This window comes from Gallinula chloropus (assembly GCF_964237585.1).
Source record: "Gallinula chloropus genome assembly, chromosome: 5".
NCBI classification, from domain to species: Eukaryota; Metazoa; Chordata; class Aves; order Gruiformes; family Rallidae; genus Gallinula; species Gallinula chloropus.
Window position 1 is genome coordinate 47,405,111 of NC_140090.1, and position 23,674 is coordinate 47,428,784.

Consider the following 23,674-nt stretch of genomic DNA (forward strand, 5'->3'; position numbering starts at 1 on the left):
ATTTCTATCACGTGAGCTTCCTTCTAGGGAATACGGAATATCTCTGCTTCGTCTCTATATCGGCTCCCCCTTGTTCCCAGGAGCCGTAGCACATAGGAGAGGAAAAGAGAAGGTGCCAGTCACCCAAATGGGTGTCATGAAATTTTCCTCCTGTGAAAAGCAAACACCGACATGGGTTTTAAGCCTCCATTATCACCTCAGCCTTCACTACGAGTCAGCTCTTTGCTGCTGCTTAGTGCTTTGAGGACCAAAGCCAGTTACTTCACTGAAGACAACTAATGAGGGACACTTGTCTGCTGCAGTGAGCTGGTGTATCCAGCTCTTCCCATGGTCCTCTGTTGAACTTGATGTCAATCTGGCAGTTGAAAGAGAGAAAGCTGCTCAGCCCTGCTGCTGCATGGGCACCATGCAGGCATATGCCTTCAGGTGTGTGTGTGTGTGTGTGTGTTTGCGTTGCTTTGGTTTGCACTGGCAGCCAAGAACTTCACAGGCCCATCTTTGTTTGAAGCAGAGGCTTGCATGTCTGCTCTCTGCATAGCATCAGACTCAGATGGCAACGTATCTAGTGAGAATCTAACCAAGTAATGAGGGGAAATTTTGTAGAAAACCAAGTGGATCTGGATTTTGAGGAAGCTCAGCTGAGCAAACAGGATCTGATTGAAAGATGATACTATCAGCTCAAATAACACTATTTTGAAGCTGTTTTAGGTTGCTGTGCTGGATTGTGAAATGCCTGCTGCTGTGTTTAAATCCCCTGCTGTAAAACCTGAGCTCGGTAACTGTCTTCTGTGCTCAGACCAGCGCAGAAGAGTGCGTGGTTCAGAGACGCTGCCTTGGCTGCAGAAGGCCTTGGTGTCACAGACTTGCAAAGCGGTTCCTCTGTGCCAACTTGTATTTTGGACACAAGCTGTTCCTTAGGAGGAGAAAACAGCTGTCTTGAACCTGCCTGCTTAGGAGTCCTCAATGCTCTGACAATCCATTTGGGCACAGTGACTTGTTAAACGATTTCTTACTGTTTACTTAACTACTTAATTAGGGATCTGTGAAGGAATCGCTGGGTGGAATAGGTGGAGAGCACTCCCTTCACAGAAGTTAGCCAGCTGTCACGCGGCTTTTCAAATAAGCTTCTTGCTAGGCTCTGTATTGTCTGACTCTGTGTGCTGTTCAATCAGCCTGCTTCCAAATAGATGTGAGGCACAGGAGCCCTTCTGAGGTAGCAGCAAGTGATGGAATATCCTGTATTTTCTCCTAATCTGCTAAACTGATAAAGCTGGAGCTGGTGGGCTCTAATACCCTTTGCTAAAAAATGTCCCAGGAAATTTCAGACTTCAGGGTTGTAAAAAGGAAGTAGGAAAGGTGTTTGAGTGCAGAGAATCAATGATTGCCAGTTTGGTTGTTACAATTCACACGTACAGTAGCGTTGCCGAAGTTACCCTGTGGTGGTTGCAATATCTAGCTGTTGAGTTGTCCTTTGTGGGTGACCTTGGATGCCAAGCAGGTTGGGCTAAAGTTACAGCTTCTTGTCTTGCCATGTATCTGGTTCCCCAAGCAGTGCTTTAACAGCCTAAAGATCAGTGCTGGTTGCTTCTCTGGAGTCATCTCCCCTCGCACGAAAACTGAGGGTTGCTCTGTCAGATGGAAAAGATACCACATGTCAGCTAATGATTTGCTTAATAGCGCAGTTAAGTGCCAGTGCAATCAATCTACTGACAGAGTTAAAATTATCTCCTAATTACATTGGGAATCAAAGAAATCCTGGCTGATGTGGGGAGGAGAGAAGCAGGGAAAGCGAATCCTAGGACTGCATTTAAATGCAAGATTTGGGGCACAAAGGAAACCTGTCACCCTGTTGAGGGAAGGAAACCTGTCACCCTGTTGAGGTGAGCCTGATGCTTGTGAGTGTTATCTCTTTCTGATCTGGCTAGAGTGTTTTAAGCCTCTTGCAGGGCTGAAAATGGTGTGGGAAAGCTGCTTGAAATCTGTTCTGGACCACGCAAGCCTCGTTTCTGTTTATCTCTAACTTCCTTTTATACAAAGCCTGTGAGACCTTGTTTCCCTTACCCAGAAATAAGCCGTTGCTTGAACTAGTGAATATCAGTGTTGATTTTCCTGTTCATGACTTGGAATGGGGGGGGCAGCCATACAGCACCTCGCTGTGTCTCCCAGTACCCATGTGGGCACAAGGTACCCGGTGGTGCTGGGGGATGTGGTCACGAAGGTGTAGTGGCTTGTTTGAGACTTGTCAGCGTGGGGGCGGCTATGAAGTAAACGTCTGCAGGGGCTCCTGCAGCCAATACTGACTTCCTGGTATGCAGCTAGGGACTGTGATGCCAATGACATCTGTAATGCAGATCAGTGAAGTAATAGCACCCTGGTGTGAAGTTGAGTTGGTTTTGCGTGCTTGCAGCTTTAGGGCAGCAGGGACAAGGAGAGCTCTGATGTCCTGCTGTGATTTCAGGGGGTTAAGGGATTAGGCGACATAGGAGCACCCTCTATCCTGAGAAATTACACATGGATTTGGACAGGATGCTGTCCTAGAGTTCATGCTCCTTCAGTGAAACTGGGTAATTAATCTTCCTTTATTCCTTAGGCAAGACTTTCTATCTGGAAGATGCAGAATTCCAAACACAGAGTTTGCAATTAGCTAGGAATAATAAATGTGTGTGGGAAAACTCCCTCTCCCTGGAGAAGTCTCTTCAGCTGCCACATGCTTTCCTACAGACTTGCTAACAGGATTCCCCACCAGTCTTGGAGATGATGCTTCTGAAATTGTCAGTGCTCTGGAGGATGGAGGTTTGGGCAAGCCTTTCATAATCCCAAGAGTCGTGGTGTTGCACTCATTAAATTTAATGCTCTAAATTTAATTCCAGCTTCCTTTTCTACAGCAGGCAAGGAGGAAGGTGGGAACAGCAGTTATTACCTATCAGAGTTAATCTGTGTAGTGTTGGTCTGTCAGACTTGCTTCTGCGTTGTTAAATCCACTGTATATATTAATAGAGCTTCAAAACACTGAAGCACACCGTGCCCACTCTGAGAAAGGGCAAGGTGAAAGGATTTCTGCTTGCCTCACAGCCCCCTTCTGGATAACAGCACAAGGCTAGTCCAAATGCCACTGCAGGAATTGTGCTTTGAGTGGACAAACCACGTCCCCTTGTCATCTGCGTGGGATGTGTTCTGGCCGAGTGGATTTGCCGGGTTTTCGTGTTCCTGAAAAAGGGCCGCTTGCGGTTGGCGCAGTGTCCTGCTCCGCTATGCAGCGTTGTAGCAAGGCTGTGACCCGCTTCTTTCCGTTTTGCTGCTCTGTGACCACACTAGCTGCTTTTCAAGCCATGCTTTGGGCGTGCTTTCATTTTCCGTCATGACTTGTTTTCTCTGAGAAATTGGTGATCCTTAGGTATTTAATCTCGAGGTGGTGTAGGCATTACTGGCTTGTGTGTCTGATACAGTGATCTGCCTTCCCACCGGGGTGGGGTTTTTCCCCATCTAGAGCTCTTATGGAATTGACTAGTACTCAGCCACTTACACTGCTTGCAGCCAGCTATTTTAGAACTTCTCTTAATGCTTCCTCAATGGTTAACGTGTTTTCACAGCCATGCTGAGAAGGCCGAAATGTTGCGTGCTGTCCGAATCGGTTCAGGAGTGCTGTCAGGGGACTTGGTCTCTGCAAATGTAAACCGTTTAGTTGGAAGTGTCTGGGTCCGGTACCTGCAATCCTAACTAGTAATGCCTTGCTGCTTCCTGTCTTGTTTTAGCAACGAGCTTTGTCCCAAAAAGTAAAAAAAAAAAAAATACTGCGAAAAGAAGAATCTGCTTCCAACAACCTCCTGAGAATGTTTCTGGGCATATAGAGGCTTTTAGCAGGTACAGTTGGAAATAATCATGCCTGGTAGTTGTGACAGCTAATTGTGGTTCACTTCCAAGTTGTTTTTGATCCAGGCCGATTTACTGCATTTAAATGCATCTTGGAAAGAGAAGTAAGGCGAGTAACCTATTCTGCAGGAGCCGAGCCAGCATCCTTAGTTGGATGGAAAGCGTATGCTTTAAAGTCCTTACCTTGATGCCTGTCCCTTCGTGGTTTTGCCACAGAGGCTTTTTTGCTCTGTTCTTCTTGCTCTGCTTCACATGTGTATTGCACTTCCCTAAGAAGAATGAGTCAATTCTATTCATGAAGTCTGTCAATGAAAATACAAAATGCGAAGGTGTCTCTGATGCTTTGTGTAAGTCAGAGCCAAATTGTAAATTGCCACCTTCTAGGGCACTAAATGCCTCTCACAATATATTAAGCCCAGTTTAATTGATTTGGAAAAGGTTTAAGGAAGTGATGTAGCCAAAGAAACTCCTGTTACATTCCATTCCAAATTCCCTTCTCCCAGGATAATCTCTTTTCTCAGGGCTGTTGATTCTTAAACCGTCTTAATGACTAGAAAAAATGGTCATGAAGCCGCAATGGTTTCTGTGAGGGGAAAATCTTTTCTGTGTTTAGAGGCATGAAAATAGTAAAAAAGACAGTAAAAAACCCAGTTGTGGATTTTGAAAACAAGTGAAAAATACTTGAGCTAAAATAATCTGGAAAATTGCAATAAAAATCCTACTAAAACAATCCATGTGAGCTGGGTGATACGGAATTAGTAGAAAATGGCATTTAAAAACAAAAAATGAAATGGAACCAAATGTTTGGAAACTTCTTTCATAATGCTCCCTCCCCTGTAATCCCTGTTTACTATGTCTGCTGGAGGTGGATAACTTGATAACTATTGTAGATGTGTAGGAAAAGCATGTAGGGGGGTTTGTCTGGTTTCCTTTAAGGTTCTTTATTTAATGATTTAACATAAATGCTTTGACTTAATCATTACGTATACTAAAGGTGTGTTTGTGTAAAGTTGCATGCGCCCATAAACCCATTTTCAACTGGTTTCCCTGAGATAAGGGAGGGAGGTCCAGGAAGTGACAGAATTAATGGGTGCTGATGACCTGGCCTCATGTTCTGTGGTGGCTCCTAATGGGGAGAAGGAGACCTTTGTTAGGGCACTCAGCTTCTTGTCCCACGAAGCCCAGCCTGAAGATCCAGGGGGCTGAGGTTGGGAGGAGCAGAGAGGCCAGGTAAGATGCGCTGAGCAGAGTCTATCTGGGAAACCTTCGGAATTAAATTTGCTGTGCTGATTTAGATGTCAGGTTCAGAACAAGCACATCTGTGGTGTTACTGCACCTCGTTACTACATAGACAAAGGTCTGCCTCTGTGGAGCACTGCCGTTCACTCCTGTTTAACTGTTGCTGAGTTGCCTTCTTATTGCCTTTAACTGCTGCACGTGGCCATGGCATGCAGGAGGCAAGCATTGTGCCATTTCCTTTCTCAGGGTGGAGGTGGGACTCATCCTGTGATGTAGGTACGAAGAACCTTGTTAACTAGGAGATATTAAACATTAACAGGTAGGGATATAAAGTTTACATGGATGTTTCCTTGGACTGTGGTCTGATAGCGAAGTGAAAGTGCTCTTTAATGGCTTTAAAATAGTTATGATAGCTATGTGTTTTTGTTGGGCTTTTGTTTATTTTCTTATATGACGACAGTAGCAGGGAACACAGGAGATTGTGAAGTCAGAGTTGCACAATCACAAATTTTATGGCAGGGAGCATATCCGGGGGGAAAGAAAAAGGTCAGGCACCCACTTTTAATTCAGAAATTTGTTTCCGGGCTTCATGATAAGATGTGGGTGGGACTAGCAAAAGGATTGATTTTATTACTCTTTTATTGTTCTAATCACACCTGGTAGTGAATGGATGCAAACTGAATACAGTCAGTGAAGGAACATGTCAAGCTGAAGGTCCTACACTTTGGCATTTCTTACAGAAGAAGCTGTAACCTGGACAATGTTACCTGGCCACAGATATTTGTAGGTGTTTGTCAAGCCTATGTTTTTGGTCATAGGACTCAAACTGAATTTATCTGGGTGTTAAAGTGCTTTTAAGCTCCCTTATCAAGTATTCAGTCCTAAAGCTAGTCTAGCCTCTGTGCTTACCCTGTAAGATGAAAGACCTGGGAAAAGGAACTACTTCTTGTCTCTGATGTGTGGGTTAACGTGACTTTGCTGCTTACAAAGGAACCATATCTTACTGTCTGAGGCATTCCTCCACAAAGACTGCTTAGGGTTCTTCACTGGTTCCCTTTTTTGTACCCAACCCGGGTAACGTTAGATAGTTAGTTTTTTGGTTGGGTTTTTGGTTAGGTGGGTTGTTTTTTTCTGTGTGTGTGTGGCCTTTCCTGCAGGAAAATGAGTGGGGATATGATGGTGTAGGACTTCCCCTGTACTGGGATATACTGGGCTGCTATGGTGCACAAGAGTGTTGTACTTTTCTATGCTTCAGTACGTTCAGCTTCTTCGAAACTGTACATATGCTGGTGCTGACTCTGAAGCCTGTGAGAGTCTGCTGTTTCTTTTCAAGAGCTGAAAGCAAGTTTCCATCATTTCTATTTCCCTGGAAAGCCAGTGCGAGTTGGCTGCTCCCCAGCATGCACCGAGGCAGAAGGAATTTCTGTGCACTTGTGGAAATCTCACTTCATAACCCTGCTTACTGTTTCATTCTTGCTGTTGTGAGTGCCAGGGATGTGCCAGTAAGCTGGGAAATTCTTTATGCACTATGGCAGCAAGGTGGGAGAAGAGGGGTAAGAGTTGTTCTTGTAAGTTGGCCATGACAAAGACAAAAGGAATTGCTGAATGGGGTTGATAAGTGCTAAAGGCAAACCAAAAAACTAAACAACAAACCAACGGTCAGCTGCCCCAATCATGCACCCTGGAATTGGTGGGATCAAAGCTCGCGCCCTGGAATTGGTGGGATCAAAGCTCACTAAATCCTTCAACCTGCTTTTTAAATTAGGGTTGGAAGAGCTCCTTTATTTCAGAAGAGAGGTGCCATCCTTTCCAGTGCAGGAAAATTCAAGTCATGAATCTGGAAACTTGGGAAAGGAATTCAGCTCTGCCTTGTCCTAGGGCTCAGGATTCAACGCTGACACAGGCTTAAATGCATTGTGGTATTTTGTACAGTTTCTGTGTTGCAAACCTCTGGAATACAAGGGAGTTAGAATTCTCAGGTGTTTTTCCAGTAAGCGTGAGGGCTGTATTAAAGCAACAGAATTCAAACCATCATACTCCAGGAAAGCAAAAATATTTTAATAATGAAACCGTGATCTGGCATGACAAACTGCAAGTGAAACGTTCCAGCCCTGCCTTGTGTTGCCTACTACAGGGAGGGGGAGGAAGGACAAGTGATGCTTAGGGGAAAGAGGGGCTCTGGTGGTCTGATGTACTGTGGCTATCATCTGTTTCAAGCAAAGTAGGGATAGTGTGAATTCTTCATAAGTTGTTGACATTTGCAATGAAATATAGACTGAGAATAGGTTTGGTTTGAGTTTTCTTTTGTGAGGGGAAAATTTGTGTGGATGGTGGCAAGGGAAGCAGCTGTTAAAAGCAGCAGACACTGCTTGACCATCGTGCTTAAGGTTAAACTTTTTCCATTTTTTTTCTTTCATTACCTCTTCTACCCACTCTCACCCCCAAGAGACTCTATCAAAGCTATTGAAATCAGTGGTGCTCCTGTTACAAAACTCATCATTTCAGCATCTCCACAGCAGCAGGAATGCCTGGGAGAAAAGCCCAATGGTGAACAAGAAGCAATTGCTTCACCTTTTTTTTTTTTTTTTTTTTCCTTCCCCCCTACTTCTGCAAAGAATGACTCTCTTCCCTCCTACCCTCACCTCTTCCTGGACACTGTGGATTACCTGTTTCTTTTTAGGCAGATGGGCAAAGGAAGCAGGATGAGAACAGAATATTTATAGCTTACCTCCTGTTTACGTTCCTTTCCTAGCAGATGTGATGAAGCTCTGTACTAATGCTGTAAGCAGAGAATTCAGGCAGCAATGAGAAGTGTGGCAAATGAAAGACCATTTGCTAATGTGTAGGTCGTACAAAGTGCTTCCAAATGCAAAGATTAACACTTCCCACATTTTACTGGCATTGCCTTTTTTGTGTCCGTCTCTTCAGCTTGACTTCATACCAGAAAACAAAACCAAAACAAACCTGAAGAGAAACAGCACTGCAGTTCAGATGGGGGTTCTCATCTGATGGACCTTCACGAGTAGAAATGTTGCCCTGTGGAGGCAGTAGGTATGAAATGTTCTTTTTCGGGTCAAAATCTGACCTCTTGAGTGGGATGTGAGTGAGTTCTACTGGCAAAGAGAGGAAAAAAAGGGTTTGTGCCAGTGGGGTTACATCAGGCGAGGTCTTGGGTCCTGGGAGATAAGCCGTATGGCTTAAAATGGTAGTAGTTTGGGCTTGGAAACCAGGGAGAAAATCATGCTCAGGGGCGTGGAGCTCATCTGCCTTGGCCGCGGCCATTTTGGAGAAGCACAGCTCCTGGGTAACTGGGCCTTCCCTTTTCAGAGGGACTGCTGTGTAGGCATACGTTGTTGGAGGACTGAAAAGGACTTGTCCATGCTCAGAGCCTTGCATTGCTTCATATGTGAAGGACTTAATTTGTGGACTTTAATAGTTTCTGCATTGGGCTTCTCAGGGGCTGAGGCATCTCTGAGGAGAGGCTGAGGCTACCTCAGGCAGGTTCGCGTGAGGCGTGGCATGGCTGGTGGTGTCTTGGGGAATCTGAAGTAAGAAAGTGCCAATATGCTGGTAAAAAAGGTGAGGAATGAGGAAAAGAAGTGTGAGGAATAGCCCTGAAAGCACTGAAATGGCAGGAGGAGAGGTAATCCAGGTGCCAGGGCAGGGTGCTCTAGCATGGTGTCCGCCATTACATGTCACGGCACTTTCCGGAAGAAACCTCAGTGTGTGGAAAGCAGCTGGCAACAAGGGGGCTGTCTGCATTCTGGAAAAAGGGGTGAGGGGACGTTGCATAATTTCTCTCTTTCTTGCTATTATTTACTTTAAATGGCAGTTAATCCGCTTTCTTCTAGCGAGGTGTCGCCAACACTGGTGAGTGATCTCCCTGCTTCTGTCCAGAGCTGTGAGTTTTTCACTTTGCACCCTCCTTGTCCTGCTGAGGAGTCAGAGCGCCTGTCCACAGCCATATGTACTTAAATCCTGTAGGAGTTTATGTGCTAGTGCGAAAATATTAGCTGTTTTGATGTGGTACACATCTTGGAGGTTGGGCAGCAGTTTTGTAGTCACAATATGGTGTGGGAAAGATGGAGAAATGGAGTTTTTTACTTTTGAGGTGGGTGGTTTGGGTTACTGTGACCACTCAGGGAAGCTCACAGCAATTTTTGTCACTGAGCTGTTCAGGAGGTTTTAGGGTTAACCACTGTGAAAGTCAGGAAAGATAGTTTTTTAATGCTGTGCAAGTCAAGGAATATAATTGTTACTTGTCAGAAAAAGGTAAGCTGCTTCATGTTTGACTTGAGAGCCTCATTTAAAGGAGGACCCTTCGTAAATTGTCAAGTAGATGCTGCAGCTGGCACTTGTAAATATATCTCCTAAAGATTTTGCTCACAGTAAGGGATTTTTGTGGGGGGAATGCTCTGTTTTTCACAAAAGCTTTGCAATCTTTGCTACACTGGTACTTCAGGTAATGAGTTAGCATGTTTTACTTGTATTCTAGATTAAGGTATTCACCTTTTTTCATGCTCGGGGTGGCTCCCTTTTTTTCTGGATGACCACTTGTTTTTATTTTAATTAGGGTTTGGACACTTGAAGCCACAATGTTACTATTCTATCATTCAGAATTACATAAAAAGCAGAACATAAGCTCTGTCAGATTGCTGCCTCTTCTCTCACCAGAGACCACTTGCTGGTAGCTAAAAAGCAAGTTTTTTCCAGTAGGACTTTGATTAACTCTGTCACACGTATAGTTACCTTAGGACCTATAGAGATGCTGTTATTTTTACCTTTAGATTGTCCAACATAGACCTTGACAAAGCTGGAGGAAGTGTTAGCTTTAGAGAAAGGACTGGCATTTTTTTTTTTTTTCCCCCTTCTTGCTCCCTTAATCATTCTGGGAGTGAAGCTGCTGCATAACCCTGAGCCTCTTAACATGCATCTTACTGCAGATAAGACAGGAAACAAAGGATCGAATAGATGTGACAAGTGGATTCCTGCATCAGTTCTGTTGAGATCCAGAAAGTTACTGTGGTGTATAAAGCTGCTGATTTCTGTCGTCTGGCTTTGGTGCTTCTCACAGTCCAAAAATTGCTTATTTTGGAAGCAGTGGATGAGTCTGTCTTAACTGAGACCTGGGATTAGTTATTGTGCAGTCAGTGTCTGAAGTAGTGAGCTATTGACCGTTTGTCTGCAGGCAAAGGATCGTGACATCTGGTCAGCAAAGCTTGAAACAAGTTCCTCTCTTCTGCCCCACATGGCTTCAGTCCCAAGCTTCAGCCTTCTGGCACATTTCTACATAAAGGTGTTGAACTGCAGATATTGGTTTATAAAGGTTCAGCTTTTTCTCTCAATCTTAAAATTTTTTTCACCCTTCAAGAATAAAAATGACTGGTTCCTTCAGCTCTCACTTACCTTGGAGGGCAGAAGATGGTGTTTAGGTCTCTGCTGACTCTGAGTTCGTTTGTTCCTTCCTCCTTTTTTCCTTTTTCTAACCAGTAGAGACTGCTTTCTTTAGCTAAGGCATTTCTAACAGCAGCTTGTATCACGAGGCGCAGTTCAGAACTGCAGGAGTGACAGAAACGTATGGTTTAACCAGCACCTCTTCCCGTAAAATGTAACAGCGTACCGCTGTGGGGTGAGCAAAATGGAGTTCGCCCAGACCTGTGTCAGCGTGAAGGAACTGTCAAAAAGGTTAAATCTGGGGATGCCTCAGCTTTTTGATGAGTCACGTAACGTGCCCTGGTTTTCAACCGTTGTTCTGTTTCCACTTTTCTTGCCTGTCTTGTATGGAGGCGGGAGGCTTCTGGAGCTTATGCCCATCAGACACTCACAGCCTTGAGGTAAAGTCTTCATGGATGCTATCTTTCAGTTATATAGTTATTTTACAGTGGGTTTAGTGGGGTTTAGGATTCTCTGAACATCACTGCTAAATGTTTGGGCTGCTGTACAGATCTGGTAGAATGGCAGGCTCTTAGTGTGCAGCGTTTTGAAAAGAGATGATTAGTGCCATGTAAAAAGGAAGAGTAAAGTGGTGCAAAACATGTCTCTGCTACTGCCAGCTCTGCTGTGGGGTTGGGTAAAATAAGTATATAAACAGTGCTTTGTGATAGTGCCATCTGACAGGAGGTCTTGTGTCTCACTGTGTAAATTCTGCCCACTTGTTATTGTATGTGGCCTGGTACTATTTCCAGAAAGATTAAAATTGACGTTGTTCATTTCAAATGGGAACAGGTCCTTGTTTTTTATTACTTAATTTTGTTTGAACTTCCTGTAGAAGCCTCCCCTCATTAAGTAAAATTCAGTTCTGCAAACTGGTTTACATGTGGTACAGTTTCTGATCATTGAAGGTTCTGACTCTTTTCACAATATAATAGTTGATGCTGGGACAGCAGAGCTTGATTTATCCGGGATGTGTTTTTCTTGTGTTTTAAATGTGTTATTCTTCAGGTGTGGGGGGTGTTCTGGTTGCTCAGTAGGTTGCTCAGTAGGTGCTTGTGGGTGTTTGTCAGTCCAGAAGTCTTGCTGGTTTTCAAATCTAAAAAGGCCAGTTTGCCCTTTGGTTCCCAACATGTAGGATTTGGTTTGTTTGGGGTTTTTTTGAATTTTATTGTAAACTTTACTTTTGCCAAAACGTGTGTGACTTCCCACTTAAGTTCGGTTATGAGTGTATAATGCCCCATTCTCTCTTCCAGTTAGCTGCCTGTTTGACTTGACTGTGGGTAGCTGAAAATGCGATTGCAAGGAAGAAAACTGAAAATTACTGATTCTCGTTGTCAAGGCTGAGAAAAATGGAGTGCAAATACAGGGCAAATGAGAATGAAATTCCAGAACTGCCAGTGCACTGACCACTGTTCGGGAAAGACTACTGCAGTTGAAGTTATCCTTGATTTGCATAGCAGGGTTCAAAAGAAAAGCCAAGTAGCAGATAAAGATCTCCTAAGTAGCTTATTGAAAGCAACCTCGCAAAATATGGAGGTCTGGGCAATTTGGCAGAGAAATAATCAACAGCTTGGGATTTGTTTGCAAGCTTCCCTTAGAAATTTACTTCAAGAAAACCCCAACAAGAACCAAACAAGCCCTACCTGGGAGATGCAGCTGCCAAAGCTGCACTTCTATAAACGTATTTTAGAAACCAGTGAACAAAACAAAACAAATCCCCAAAATCCCATGGGAATGCCCATATTGGACTGCAACTGTTGGAAAATCTGAGTGCTAGTTGCTGAATCTCATGCCGTCGTAGACAGATGGGAGCCGGTGTTGGGCCTTATTCTTTTAAAAAAATTGGTCTCCCTCGTGCTAGAGTTGTAACTTCAGTGTTGGGGGAGGATTAGTACATAACTGGTGTAACTATTTGAGAAGACAGACTTTAAATCATGAATTTTACATGAATAAATATAGTCCCTTGCCAAGATTGTAGTATAAATGATCAATTCTCTCCTTTCAGATTCTTTTATTTTTCCTTTTTTAAGTACTTAAGTATCACAATTCTTTCTTTTTTTTTATCTTGAACAATTTGTTTTTCTACAAAGAGGCATGCTTACTACTTTAGAACTTGGCTTCACTTGGTACAGCAAGAAAAAAATACGTGTGAGCTGAGAAAACCACCTAGGAGAATGAACCTCTTAATCCCCAATTCCTTAATTCTTCCTCACTGTTATGTGGAAACATCTTTTTTTTTTATTTAACTTTGAAGACTGATGTTTTATTTGCCTTGTACTTTCTGTATCTGCGTAGTAATTTAAATTGTTTTCTTAAAACTGGTTAACTCAGTGGGGCTTTAAAAATAGGCTTTTATAGTATGGGAAAAAAATCACAGCTGTTCTGCGACACATTCTCACTTGAAAGTATGTATATTGAGAGCAAGGTGTGGAGAGGTGAACTTGGCTGAGGGGGAGAACCCAACTGGGTGGCAGATGGTAAGAGAAGAGGCTGTACCTGACAGGGACTCCTGGATTGTGGTTACCCTGCGGTGGATGGGAGGACGTGCCTAGCACAGGCATTAGGGCAGGTGATGGGGGGACAGGAGGTGGCACTGGGGTGTGATTCTGCCAGACGAGCGGCACTGAACATTTGTCCTTTTTGCTGTGCTTGTATTTTCTAGGTATATCAGAGGCTGTCTCCTTGGCAGAGCGTGAGAGTGGTCTATTGCAGTACAGTAGTGCCCTCTGATGGTGAGTGTTCACGTGGAGAAACTCCGGCTCTCTCCAAACTGAAATAACATTCCCTGACCCTTTTCCTGGTTGAGGCTTTCTTGGCCGGGAGGTAATCCAGTTTGAACTAAGCAAGTGACAGAGAACCGAGTCAAGAACGGTCAACTTCTCAAATAACTGTCCTTAGGAAGGGATGTGCAGCAACAAATTTTGTTGCCTGACTTTTCTGTGGTGTAGCCGTGCGGTCTGTGTGATGCCGACCTTTCAGGGTGCTGTGTGCCCTCTTCACTTGCTTTACGTAATGAAAGTGCAGTTCATAACAGCTGCTTGCTCAAATGGTTGAATTTGTGAAGCTGAGGCAGTTCTGTCCCTTTACTGGAATTATGGGATGGCTCAGACGCTAAGATTTCTTTGATGAGGTTGTCATGCCATAAAGCAAAAGAACACATTGGTGGAACTTGAAAATTTTCAGTATGTTGGAATGCAAAGAGGAAAGTACCAGCTTTGAGATCACTGCCTGCTTAACATCTGCATGCTCTGCATAAAGAGTAGAGCACTCGCTCTGACTGACACCAGCGGTTAGTGGATCCTCTCCCCATTCAGGCTTGTTAATAAAGCCTGAAAGCTAATCAAGTAAAGGGTTCCGGCAGAATTGCTTCCCCTGCCAGAATAGCGAGTGTCTGCAAACACAAGGAGAACGTGACTGCTTGGGGGAACTCAAAATGAAAACTCAAACTTGAATAAGTAGAAGTGAGGAGGATGCATGTATGGTTGAGAGGCTAATGTAAGCATGTAGCTACTAGACTGATTTGATTTTTACCGCTCCTCATACTGTGCTTGAATATTTTTTTTCTTATTTCTTTCAGTAATGTCACCTTTACCAGTGGCAAATGCTCAACACTGGCTTCTTTCACTATTCCCTTTTTGTTGTATCTTGTTTGGCCAAATGTGTTGCTTAAGTTGTTGTTCTGTAAAAACATAAGTCTCTTAAAAATACTAATGATCTATTACTGGTGCATATGGCTGACTCAAAACTTTGGAGTGCTTTGATGGCATATGTACCTCAAAGCAACCTCATGATTTTAATATGACACTTGTACAATCATCCGTGGTCTTAAGTAGCAGCATCCCTGGCGAGGTTGTAAGTGTCTGTAAGTAAAACACACTTGGTTACATTTACTTTCTTTTCCTTGTCCTATATATTTTAAATGCTGGCTTCAAATTTAATTGGTGAAGATTAGCCAAAATGTTAGCTCTATAATTAGTGAAATGGCCAAATGCTTTGTCCACCCGGTAACTTGTAGTTGCCCTCATACAGACAATCCACAGGGCTGTCGGAGCAGAGGAGAACAAGGCAGACAGCCATACCTCGGCATCTTGTTAATAACTTTTACTGGAGCTGTCTGTTGCTGTCTGTTAGGTTTGTGTTATTGATGTGTCCTTTGTATCTTTTCTTTTTTCATTTACCTCTGAGCTCTTCCCTCTCCAATGCAGTAAAATCTGACCAGACGTGACTTGTGTGGGATGTGATGAGAGGATCAAACAGGAATTATGGACTTTCCCCACCAGTGAATTAAGCTAGAAAATTACTTTTACAAGCTTTTTGTAAGGAAAACATAAACCAGCTGTAACTACGGACTTTCTGAGCCTGTCCTCATAGAGAAATAATTTGGTCTTTGACACTTTACCTAAGCTGGAAATCCATGGGAGAGGTTTTTCTGTGTGCTACCAATGCTGGCAACTCTTGGTGCAGTCTGACAGATTGCATTTATCACTGTGGTCTCTATCAGGTCTGTGGAGGGTTGAAATGCAGCAGAGCTGGTGCTGGTAGGCACTTCCTCCAAAACTGGAGGTCCTGGAGCTGCGGTTGTTGTGTTGTACCAATTGGGATACATGGAAAAGTGTCAGTAAAAGTTTTGTTATCTGTTCTGCTCGACAATAAACTGGCTCACTGCCTGTATGATCAAGGTAGCGTTTTACATAAAGGATGTTTTTTGTGTCTTGTGGTTATGTAAGCAGTACGTAAGTTGACGTTGTATATGCTGCTCACAGAACCAATGAGTTTAATACTTCAGTGGGTTTTTTTAAGCTTCTAAAGGCGTTGATCATTCCTTCAGAGCCTGCTATCACAAGCATAGCTAATGCTGATCTATTTCCTACCAGTCTCTTGCTCAAATACCTGAGTGAAAGAATGCAAAAATGTGAGAGCTGGTGTCATAATAGCTGCTGATAAGGAGCCTGAAATTCTGTCTAACTGTCCAAATAAATTGGCAGCTTGCTTTATTTTTTTCAGTAAATACCTGACTATTATCTCGGAGTTTTAAGTTTTGAAACACTGAAGCTGCTAAAATCCTGTCAGGTGTCTGAGTTCAGAGAATAGACATTTATTGGCTTCCAAATACTGGGCCCTTTTGGGATGTATTAGTCATTTTAGATGTTCATACTTGGTCACTTCCACCTGCTCTTTAAAGATGACACGAGGATCTCTTTGTCAGCACCAGATAGTAGCTCTCTGGAAGAGGGAAATATCCTATCATGGAATCATAGAATACCAGGTTGGAAGGGACCTCAAGGATCATCAGGTCCAACCTTTCTTGGCAAAAGCCCAGTCAGGGCAAGATGGATGGCCCGGCACCCTGTCCAGCTGTACCTTAAAAATGCCCTGTGTTGGGGAACCCACCATTTCCCTGCGGAGATGATTCCGCTGGCTGATTGCTCTCAGTGTGAAAAAAGTTCCTCTTGAGTCCAGCTGGAATGTGCCCCCAGGAGTAACTTGCACCCACTACCCCATACGTTTTCCACGTGACTCCTTATAAAATGGGAGTCTCAATCTCCTTTGTATCCACCCTTTACATACTGGAACATGGTAATGAAGTCTCCCTTAAGCCTTCTTTTCTCCGGGCTGAACAAACCCAGTTCTCTTAGCCTTTCCTCGTGTGGTAGGCTTTCCAGTCTTTCAATCGTCTTCATAGCCCTTCTCTGGTCCCTCTCCTGCCTGTCCACATCTTTTCTATACAGCGGGGACCAAAACTAAGCACAGTTGTACACTTGTCCTTGTTGAACTTAGTGTTCTTGTTAGCCACTCTTCCAGCCTATCCAAGTCCACTGCTCACCCCACCTCAAGGGAGCAGGTTACTTGGTCCTGAAAAGGAAAAAGCCTTTGTATGTTTCGTTTGGTTCGTGTCACGTGCTGACATGAAACTCAAAAGCCCAAGACAGCTCTTCTGCCTTTGTGAAAGTGTACTTGGTGTGCATCCTTTCTTAACATCCGTGAGCCTCCCTTTGCAGGAAGGCATGTTGCCCCAAGACTTGTCCTAATATGTAAATGATCCTGTGACAAATGTGTCCATCACCTGACAGCATATCACGGAAACAGGAGGTATTGTCAAGGCCATTGGTGGCAAAACTTTCTGAATATGTGGCATGATGAGCAAAGGTTTCCTTCAGAAGTTAAAATTACATAAAGACCTTCTATTTCTACCTGTTTTGACTTCTTTGACCGACTAGTTTTGATGTTAGTTGCTTAAATTGAGTTGGTATGTCAATATATGAGTTAAATGAGTATAAGTAGACATTGTGGTTCATGTTGTTGGCCAAAGCTACAACAGGTGGGAATACTAAGCCAGATGCAGCGTGGGTGGGTGTGACCACACAATCCTTGAGACATGGCAAGTGCTCTGTGCAATAAAAAAGACCTTAATGTTTTTACATAAGAAAAATATGTGGTGATGTAAAGTGAATCATTTTTAGGTGTGCTGCTATATCTTAGCAACTACTGCACTGGGGGGAAATTTTGACTTTGTGACTCAGTAGAGGGATTAAGGAGTACGAACTCCAAACTTCTTTCTATGTATGGATATTCTGAAGCACACAGTGTGGGCTGTCTTTCTGGCTGTAAAATAATGTCTAGCTTACAGTTCATACAGGTTGCTACTATAAATTTTAGAAAGGTGCACTGAAATCCATAAGCTGTGGAAAAAGCTCCAGACAGCATTAAAGAAATGGAAAATGTTGTTTTATCTACACCTAAGTAGTAATGTCTGTCTTCTGGAGTACAAAGTGTATTGATCCCATGAATTTTAAATGAAATGACCTTGAAACTTCAATTCAGAGTGCCAACCTCATACTCCTGGCTGCTCTCTCAAATATTAGCTGCCTTAAGGCAAAGAGGAGCAAACTAGAACTAAACAAGAATAAAAAGGTTTGAAGTAGGTCCTTCCTTGATGTTTCCTAATATACACAGTCTTCCTTGGTCTTCTGGGCAATAAGTCCTGGTAAATTGCAGAGTGTTTTGTCTTCTACAGCTGAAAATATTTTAGTTCTGGAAAATGAATCAAAAGATACCATGTTGCCATGTTGTGGCATTTAGATATCATGTTGCCTTTAGTATAAACAGAATTGTCCTGAAAGTAAGTATCTTTCACAAAGCACAGAAAGTTTACCAGCCACTGACTGCCAAGTTAATGAAGTAAAAATATCTCTGAAGTCCTTCTGTTTTTCTTTAATGGACACATCTCTTGATAAAAGAAGAACCAAAAATTTAAAGTCTGTTTGATGTTTGGCTCACAACCCTGTTTGTCTTTTTCTCCGTGGGGCAAATGCAAAACTATTACAAGAGTGTCTGTTAAGCTCTAATGCTAATCTTGGGGTTGTTTGTTGTTTATTTTTGTAGAAGTGACGGTGGTTTACCAAAACGGGTTACCTGTGATTTCTGTCAATCTTCCATCCCGACGTGAGCGTTGCCAGTTCACGCTTAAGCCTATCTCAGACTCTGTTGGTGTGTTCTTACAACAGCTGCAGGCAGAGGACCGAGGAATTGATCGGGTTGCAATCTACTCAGCAGGTACTGGTATTTACAAACTAATTGATTTACTTCCTTGCCAGCTATTTCCATCCAGCCTTTTGCTTCTTAAATAAAAGCTTGTTATGGTGTGAGCTCTGACATTCCCAAAAAAGCAGAAGGTGCAAATGCCATTACTAGAGTAGGAATGTTGTTAGCTATCCCTGTGTAGCCAGGTCTGCTGAGGAAAGCTGACTGTAATGTGAAAGAGGAAAATGTTTCTAATGCCAAGGATTTAGACATCAGTCCTGATGGGGGTGTTTTGGGTGAGTTTCCTACTACTTACTAGGAAGGATGCAATCAAGCTATGCAACCCACATGGAGATTCTGATTGGTTTGTAAGGAACTGGGTGTAAAAGGTGTTACAGCACCTGTAAAAGATGGGAAGCAGCGTCTTGGTTAGCTATGAAAATTCAGTTGTGTTTCACATAATGTCTGTCTTTGCTATTTTGCTCAATTACTGTGCATCTGCTAGCAGCCAGGGCTCTGCAACATTGTTAGGGTGTCTGATGGGAGTGCCATCAAAGCAGGTAGGGAAGTGTTTGCTAGGCTGGTAATGTCAAAGCTCTCCAGAACTAGACTGAAACAATTTCTGATGCTAGTAGGGAAAGATGAAGGTGACTTACGTGGATTGTATTGTGAAACATAGCAAAGTATTCTAAGTGTGCAGGATGAAGGGAATGGCTTCTTATAAGATGACCCCAAATACCACAGATTTAGATAAGCAGCTGCATATGTAACCAAGCTCGTATTTCCCATGTAATATCTTGCAGCGTATACGTATAGTGTGTGCACATATATCTATAGTTTATATGTATTTCTCTAAACAAAGGGGAAAATGTGCAAGTTCAAGAACTGTATTTGGGGTGGCATTACAACTTGCTTAGCCACTGCATGTTTTAGGTACTCTGTTTCTACTGCTTAATGAGTTGTCTACGTTTACCCTTACAGATGGCACACGTGTCGCCTCCTCCACAGGCATAGATTTGCTTCTGCTGGATGACTTCAAACTGATCATTAATGATGTCACGTACCATGTTAGACCACCAAAGAGAGGTAAACCAGCTGGGTTTTAGTAAATGTCAGATATAAATTTCAGAATGCAGTTCTCTGTTTAATTGCAGCGTGCTTTATTAACTTCTTGGAGAACAGGAAGAAACTCTGCAGTTTCTAGTCCTGCCCTTGTGGTCTCGTTTAGCGAGATCCAAGTAGACAGAGTAGGCAGTGATGAAAAGCGCATATTCATTCTGCTCAAAGTCAGTACCCCTCCTGAGAGGAAGAAACCTAACTTCTTTTAATTTCTCAATTTTTCTGAGTTTTCCTCTAATTAGTGAAAAGTAATTTAATTTCACTCATTCTGAAGCAGTGCAATACAAAATGGGAATTAGATTGAAACTTTCATTATCTGATTTGGAAGAATAAATCGTTCCCTAGCCTGACAGCTAACATTGTTTCCTTAAAGCGGGGTACTTTGAATATTGCAAATAAAACTTGAAACCTTGTTAGCTAACAAACAGTGAAATAAATGAGACCATGGTCTTACAAGGTTACATTGCTGCTACTCAAATAAGATGGGAAACCAACCAGTCAACAGGAAAATCCTTTCAAGTAATGGGCTTTGGATGTGAGACTGTTGAGGGAACTGGTAATGTTCCCTTTACCATCTCGAGCGGCCTGAATAAGGTGACATGGTCAAGGGAGGTGAGCTATCAGAATCCAGGCGACTGACCATATATTTTGGGTCAGAGGCTACCCTTGGTGGCTGACTTCCAGGAGAGTGATCTGATACATGCCATCGTCCTCTGCAGATGTAGTTAGTTACCAAGGACCTTTTTGCAAGGAAAATAATAAAAAGATATTCTAGCATTTTATTGTTCACAACATAGAAATGTCAAGTAAAAAAGAAATTTCTGGCTTGGGATGCTGTGTGCAGCCGCTTGTCTTTAGCATGCAGGAAAGGCTGGAATTAGGGAGCACAGGTATGGCGTCCAACTGTTAGCCTCTTAGAACAAGTGATGGTATCAAGCCTAGCTGGTCTGGCCTGTAATTTTTAATATAACTAAATGAGAAGGCAAAAGCAGTGTCTGTTCCTGCACTGGAGAAATTGCTGTCCTGAGGTAAGGCGATTCACACATCCCACTTCTTTGAGAAAGCAAAGTCTGCCACTGAGGTTTCAAGCTTGCTTGTGTGATAGACCTGTTGTGCACTGGTAGGTGAGCTCTGGGATCACCTAGGTTACATGAAATTGCCGCCTCTGATTCATTTGCCAAAGAGGTTTCTATAGTTAGCTTGTATTAAAATGAATGTGCCCATAAATAGGCACTGCGATTAGTTCTGCGGAACTGTTCAGCTACTGCTTTTCCATTTTTCCAAAACCACCTTGTGTATTTTGAAATGGAAATGGCAGCACACTGTAACCTTACATACTAAGTACTTTTTGATGGCGCTTCAGTCAAAACAGTATATTTTTCCTCACAGGGGACAGGAGCCCTTTATCCAGGAGTGGGGTGTGCTGTGTTCTGCACGTGCCCTGGCACAGACAGCTGAGTTGCATCTTTCTTTTGAGCTGCTACTGTTAAGCTGTCCATAGCTTTTTGTGTGTTGGTGAAATAACTCTTTGGGAAAATAACCAAAGGTACAAGCCCAAAGATGCTATAAAAATTAATTTTAAAAAATTCTTGATTTGGCTAATAGAGAGTTCATTTGCTTTAATTGGAAACTTGGGGGGTTTCTCATACAGCGTGTGTGTAATACAATAGTGAGAATCACAGCTTTTTTGCAAATCGATTTCCTTTAGGAATCCTTTCTGTGTTGAAACGCAGGGATAAAGGCAGTTTCAGTGGCCCTGTTACTGTGTCTCAATGTACTGTGAACAGAATTTCATTGCTCTCTAGGCAGCATGGCAGGGGATTGCCTACAGAGGGTTGGGAATATACTCCTGGATTTGGTACTCAAAATAATTATCATAAGATCTCAAGTTCTGAGGCTGCTAACACAAGATCTTCATTTGCCATCATCAATAACTGTGGTTGATGATGGTCTGTATTATGAATTCTGGCTGTTTCTCAACAGCTGGTATGATGGATCATTCTCGTTTAGTTGCTCGTTTGTCTTTGTTAAGTCTTGTGTATAAATATGGATCAGAAGTAGCTGTTGATATCTGGCGAGCTAATAGCGTGTATCCCTTTGCCTTGTTCTTATCAAATGTTAAGAATATCTAATAATAAACCCTGATTTTCTTTTGAAGAAATTGCATTGTCTTTGAGAGCTGGAGCTCTTCCAAGGGCTTCTTTGTTGAGAAGATAGTTTAATGCATTTCCTGTGCAGACTAATAGCAGTTTCTGAAGAACATATAAGAAGTTCTGTGGACAGATGCTTATAAAGCACTCTCTTCTTTTATTTTTTTTTTCTTTCTTCCCTAGAGCTCTTAAGCCATGAAAACGCAACGACGCTGAATGATGTCAAGACATTGGTTCAGCAGTTGTATACTGCCTTGTGCATTGAAGAGCACCAGCTGAACAAAGAGAAGGAGCTGATAGGGAGACTAGAGGAATTGAAGGAGCAACTAGCACCACTAGAAAAAGTGAGAAGTTTGTTACTGTGTCTTACTTATCCTCCAAATGCAGCCTTAATTTATTTCAAGGCTGTAATTAGGTGCCTACCTTGCTTCAAATAATTTTAAGATCACCAGAGCAGATGATGCATTGTGTATTTCAAACCATGTCTGCTTCTGGTTTCTGTGGAAGTACTTTGCTTCCTTGGTTTATATAATTACAAATGAGCTTGGTAGTAAATAAAGACCAGGACTGTTACAACAGAGTATCTCTGCATGTAGAGAAATAAGCAGCTTTGCAAGCTACCCATAGCATGCTCAGGGTGAAGTATGGATGATGGCAAGATACAGATGGAAAAAAGTCTCTATTTGTCTGCATAACCTAGACTCAAAGCATGTCTCAAGCCACTTAAATATAAATACAAGGTTTTATTTTTACATCCCCTCTTAAATATACTAATGTAATTATTTTTGAGAACACAAGGCATCTCCTATCTCCCACAGGTAAGGCTGGAGCTGAGCAGGAAAGCAGAGAAGAGGACAACCTTGGTGTTGTGGGGAGGCCTGGCCTACATGGCGACTCAGTTTGGGATTCTCGCCCGCCTCACCTGGTGGGAGTATTCTTGGGACATTATGGAACCAGTCACCTATTTCATCACCTATGGTAGTGCCATGGCAATGTATGCTTATTTCGTAATGACTCGCCAGGTAGGACCTGTTGTGCTGATATTGATGCTTCAATAGAAGAATTGCTTTGAGCTCTGCTCACTAGAAAAATAGCGAGGTCATGCTTACTAGAAGTTGTTTGTCCCCTTCCTTATCCTATCAGAACCTAGATTTTAGTTGATTTAATATTTGCTGCTTGTATGGGGTTTTCTGGCCGTGGTCATGGCTGGTTTCCTAGTTAGCTAACCATAAATGCTTGTGTATGGTGAGTGATGGACTTCCTTAGCTACACAGGTTCATCCACTAAGAGGTAATGGTTTCTGCACGTGCACACAGTGCACAAGTTGACTTGCACCAGAGGGCTCCAAGTGCTGTCATTTATCAACCCAAATAAACTGTTGGTACATGAGGTGTACCCACTGAGGGAAGCACACCTCTCTGACATGAGCTGCTGGCCTTTTAAAATAGACAAAGGTTTGGGGATCATACTGGAAATGCTTTTGTTTGAGGTATTTCGTAGATCTGGACTGTCATCCAGATGAAGCAGATATATTTGAACGCTTGTCCCTTGGTGCAATTCCAGTCTTTTAAAAACTAGGCCTCCTCTGACATTGGAAAGTCTTCATACAGAGTGGATCAGTGCTTCTTCAGATCCCTGTAGTTGTGACAGACTCTGTGGATTTCTACCATGTGATTTCTCTCAGCATTTCCGTTCAACCTTTGTAATCCCACCCAAATTATGAGGGAAGGTGTGCTCAAAAAATCCCTGGTGTTACAAGGCCACCAGGACAGATGCTGCCAGTGTTCCAGCAGTCTGTCAGCTGCATCATTTCAGGGACTGAGGACAGGTGTGCTTCTGTCAGGGCTTCTAGATAGTTTCTGCCAAGGTAGTTGGAACTTATGCCATGTTTGAGCTCAGATTTGATGTTTTAATCAAGTCAGCCGTATAAACTAGTACTACTTCTGCCAGACTTGAAATCTCAGTGTTTCTGGAATGGCTGACTCGGAATGCAGCTTTTCTCCACCTGACAGCCCTCTGGTTGGATGGATCCATACCAGGCAGAGATGCTGTGTATTGTTCCAGGCCAAGGGAAAGCTCACTTCAGCAGGCAGACCTGTGCTCTGTCGAGACTGTGTGGGATTTGGTGTGAACAGGTCCATGGATTCAAGCTCCTTGCCCACTATGAAAAGCTGTGACTTTTGCAGTAGAGTATCCTTGGCACAAGCTGTGGTATCTGACTATTTTTCTGGCCTGTGTAGCTTGGGTGAGAGAGAAACTCACATCCAACTGTTACTGCTGTAATCAAACTGTTGCTGTTTATGACTTGAAGAAAAAGACAGTAAGGAACATCTTACAAAAAC

General features: G+C 42.9%; 1 protein-coding gene across 2 annotated transcripts in view; it reads left to right on the forward strand.

Annotated features, from left to right (window-relative positions):
* The window catches only part of MCU (mitochondrial calcium uniporter), an 87,944-nt gene that overhangs the window by 60,176 nt on the left and 4,094 nt on the right, over positions 1–23,674 (forward strand). For both annotated transcript variants that reach the window (XM_084265072.1, XM_084265073.1), the window contains exons 2-6: positions 13,205–13,274; positions 17,926–18,096; positions 19,045–19,149; positions 21,516–21,676; positions 22,151–22,354. In XM_084265072.1, coding sequence (XP_084121198.1) covers positions 13,205–13,274; positions 17,926–18,096; positions 19,045–19,149; positions 21,516–21,676; positions 22,151–22,354 — 711 coding nt within the window. The remainder of the gene's footprint in view (positions 1–13,204; positions 13,275–17,925; positions 18,097–19,044; positions 19,150–21,515; positions 21,677–22,150; positions 22,355–23,674) is intronic.